This window comes from Drosophila hydei, unplaced genomic scaffold, assembly GCF_003285905.1.
Source record: "Drosophila hydei strain 15085-1641.00,03,60 unplaced genomic scaffold, DhydRS2 tig00000001-arrow-pilon, whole genome shotgun sequence".
NCBI lineage: Eukaryota > Metazoa > Arthropoda > Insecta > Diptera > Drosophilidae > Drosophila > Drosophila hydei.
Window position 1 is genome coordinate 355,359 of NW_022045643.1, and position 3,207 is coordinate 358,565.

Here is a 3,207-nt window from a genome sequence, read left to right on the forward strand (position 1 = left end):
AAAAACTGTCTTTAGGCCTAGTTTACCCGCACAGTAAAGAACTTTTGCCAGAAAGAGTATTTGATTGGAGATAAAAAAGCGCAGTGCGGCGCATTGGGCAACACCTTTTCGGCGGTTCAGTCTGTGCTGGTTGGTGGTTCGTGGTCAGGCGTTGCTGCGAATTCATTAAGGAATTCAATTTAAATGCACATTTTACATTTTGCGCGGACAACGCGGCGTATGAGCAACGCGTTGACTCTGTCACTTGGATGCCAACGTTGATGCCTTCTATATATATATATATATATATATATATATATATATATATATATGTATATATATATTTAAAAATCTGCTGTTATTAATATTCATGAAAGTTGAAAAGTTTTTCGGTTATTTATTTAATGTGCCAACCCTCGACCGGGGACGCCACCAGCTTCACGTTCCCCAAAGCTGAAAGAACAAGTCAGCATGGTGTCTGGAGCAGCAGTGTGTGCATAAATTTTTATCATCACGTGCGAATTTTTATAAATAATGCAGGTAATTGACATTAACCTCAGGCACACTCCCACACACAGACACACATATATTTAAGTAGAGTAAAAAGTTTAAATCGAATTCAATTTAAGTTTAAAATCAAATACGTTGTTGTTGCTGTTGCTGTTGTTGTTGTTGCTTTTTAATGGTTCAGATTTTGGTCTACGAGCATCTCATTTACTGAACGACATTAAATTGTGATTTGAACGCGTTTTATTTATGCATTGCCTTGTTGTTTTCATGCGGTCTCTGGGGCGTGTTCAAAAATGACAGCGGAATTCGAAATATTCATTGCTTTGGGGAATTTCGCCCGCCTTTTGCGCTCAGTTTGTTCCGCTTCTGTTTGACTTTTCTATCGTTTAGGCAGAAAAAGAATCCCCAAAGAAATAGCTGCTTTGGAATTCCACTGCTTATATTATAGCCGTAGACATCAAATAGAGTTTTGCTCTAGCTGATATGTGGGCTGGCAAATAGGATGGCTTTAAGCTATGAGCTGGAGTGGGCATATCGCCTTTAGGCATATCTTGATGACTATTTCTTAGTCTCAGTAAGCTTTGCCTAAGCTGCTGATACATTACCTTAAACATTTTCTTCTGCTCTAGCTGATATGGGAGCTTGCTTATAAGATTGCTTAAAGGTATATGCTGGAGTGGACATGTGACTTTAAGGCAGCTGGTTAACTTGTGATAATTTAGCTGAAGATCTTACGAACCTTGAGGACTTGTAGCATATATCTGTCTCATTAAGCTGTTGCCTTAAACCTATTCCTGCTATCAAGATTATCAAGATTATGAAGATCATTAACTTTCGACGCGAGCTCTGCTTGTTCATAACATTCGTATTATGTACGCTGGTAACATTCGTGTGGTTTGACCAGTACTATAAGCGACCGGTTGTCCGGCCTTTCAACCAAAAAATGCCTATGACAATTGCGAAATATGCCACGCAGTTGTCGAACCGCACGAATGTTATTCGGTTTATGACCAAGCCATCAAATTATGCGAAGCCGGTGCCTGAAGCACGAAGAACACCGAATTGGAAGCGCATACTGGAAAAGCCGAGTCTTACTCTTGGATTCAGCTACAGCAATGGCCGAAAGAATGTGCAGTATGTGATGGGTGTGCCCACGGTGCATCGAAAAGCCGAGAAGTATCTGGAGCTAACGCTGACGAAGCTGATCACCTACTTGACAGACTTTCAGCGTAGCAACTGCTTGATCGTAATCTACATTGGCGAGTCGGAAGTGGCTCTTGTGCAGTCGATTTGGCAAGAGATAAGTGCTAAATTTGGCCAGTATTTAGATGATGGTCTGATTGATGTCATCTCGCCGCCAGCTAATTACTATCCCGATTTTAAGTCGCTCTCTGTCACGCTGCATGACGATCCGCTGCGTGTGCACTGGCGCACTAAACAGACTCTGGACTACATGTACCTGATGACCTATGCCAGCAGTCGGGGCAGCTACTATCTACAGCTGGAGGATGATCTTGAGCCGGCTGCGGGCTATTTAAACTATATCATTATGATGTCTGCAATGCAAAGTAACTTTCGTTTGACGGCGGGTCGACCTTGGATTGTTATGAGTTTCAGCGATTTGGGTTTTATTGGCAAGATGTTCCAGACGGCGGAGATCAAGCCGTTTTTATCGCATGTGAAGAACTTCTACAACGATCAGCCTATTGACTGGCTGCTGCAGTCGTATGTGAAGCTAAGATGCTGCCGCTGGGATAGCATAAATACGTCGGACTGCGATGAAGAGTATTCATTGTACAATATACTTGCGCCACAATCTCAGTTTCAGCACATTGGCATCAAGTCCTCGCTGCGTGACAAGGAGCAAAAGCTGCTGGACAAACATTTCAAAAAGAATTCTGGCCGCTTGCGCATGGATCATTTGCGCCAGCCGTTCAATTGCATCAATGCTCACAAGAGCATGCTGCTACAGGACAGAATGTATTTAAAGGACGGCGAAACCTTCTTCTGGATCTATATGCCGCATATGACTTCGTTGATGCAATACCTGATTCAACACGAATACGATTCCGGCCAGATTCGAATTCGCAGCGGGGCTAACAATACGGACAAGTTCACAGACCTGACTGTCGACATAGTGGATAAGAATCGGGAGTTCAATAGGAACAGTTCTGACACGGAACGTTGCGGTTTCATCATGAGTTACACGCATCAGATGGACCTGACGCCACCGTTTTTCCTGTTCTTCCTGATGAAGGAAAACGATGTGACCAAAAATGAAACCTTTTGGTTTAGACGCTTCAATTGGAGCAAAGCAGGATCTGCTCTCACTGTGCATTGGGGAGCCAACATATTAATCTTGCTAAACATTTTACTTTAAAGATCAAATCTAAACTTAATTGCGATTAAGAAATTCATATATTTCGTATACTTTTCTCTCTCTCATTAGTAATCAATTTCTTTTAGAATTCTCAGTCTGTTCTTTATGTGAAAAAAAGCTTGAAATATTGCAGAATTTGCCTAGCACTCGCTGTCAGTCAGTAAAAATGGACTTGTCCTTAGTCGCCTCGTTTGCTTTGTTTCGCAATAAAACCGAAGGGGTATTTTTTTGCCATGACATTTCGATATGGCAAACAAAAATGGAAAATAGCTTGAGATATTGCACACAATCAATATTAAAGATAACAAAGCAAATGTTAAACTTTCGGGGGCAACAAA

General features: G+C 41.7%; 1 protein-coding gene across 1 annotated transcript; it reads left to right on the top strand.

Moving 5' to 3' along the window:
- Positions 1-1,088: 1,088 nt before the first annotated feature.
- LOC111595094 (alpha-1,3-mannosyl-glycoprotein 4-beta-N-acetylglucosaminyltransferase A) lies at positions 1,089-2,884 on the top strand. The gene has a single exon (XM_023308659.2). The coding sequence runs from the start codon at positions 1,307-1,309 to the stop codon at positions 2,867-2,869; it is 1,563 nt and encodes a 520-aa protein (XP_023164427.2). The 5' UTR covers positions 1,089-1,306; the 3' UTR covers positions 2,870-2,884.
- The last annotated feature ends 323 nt before the right edge of the window (positions 2,885-3,207 follow it).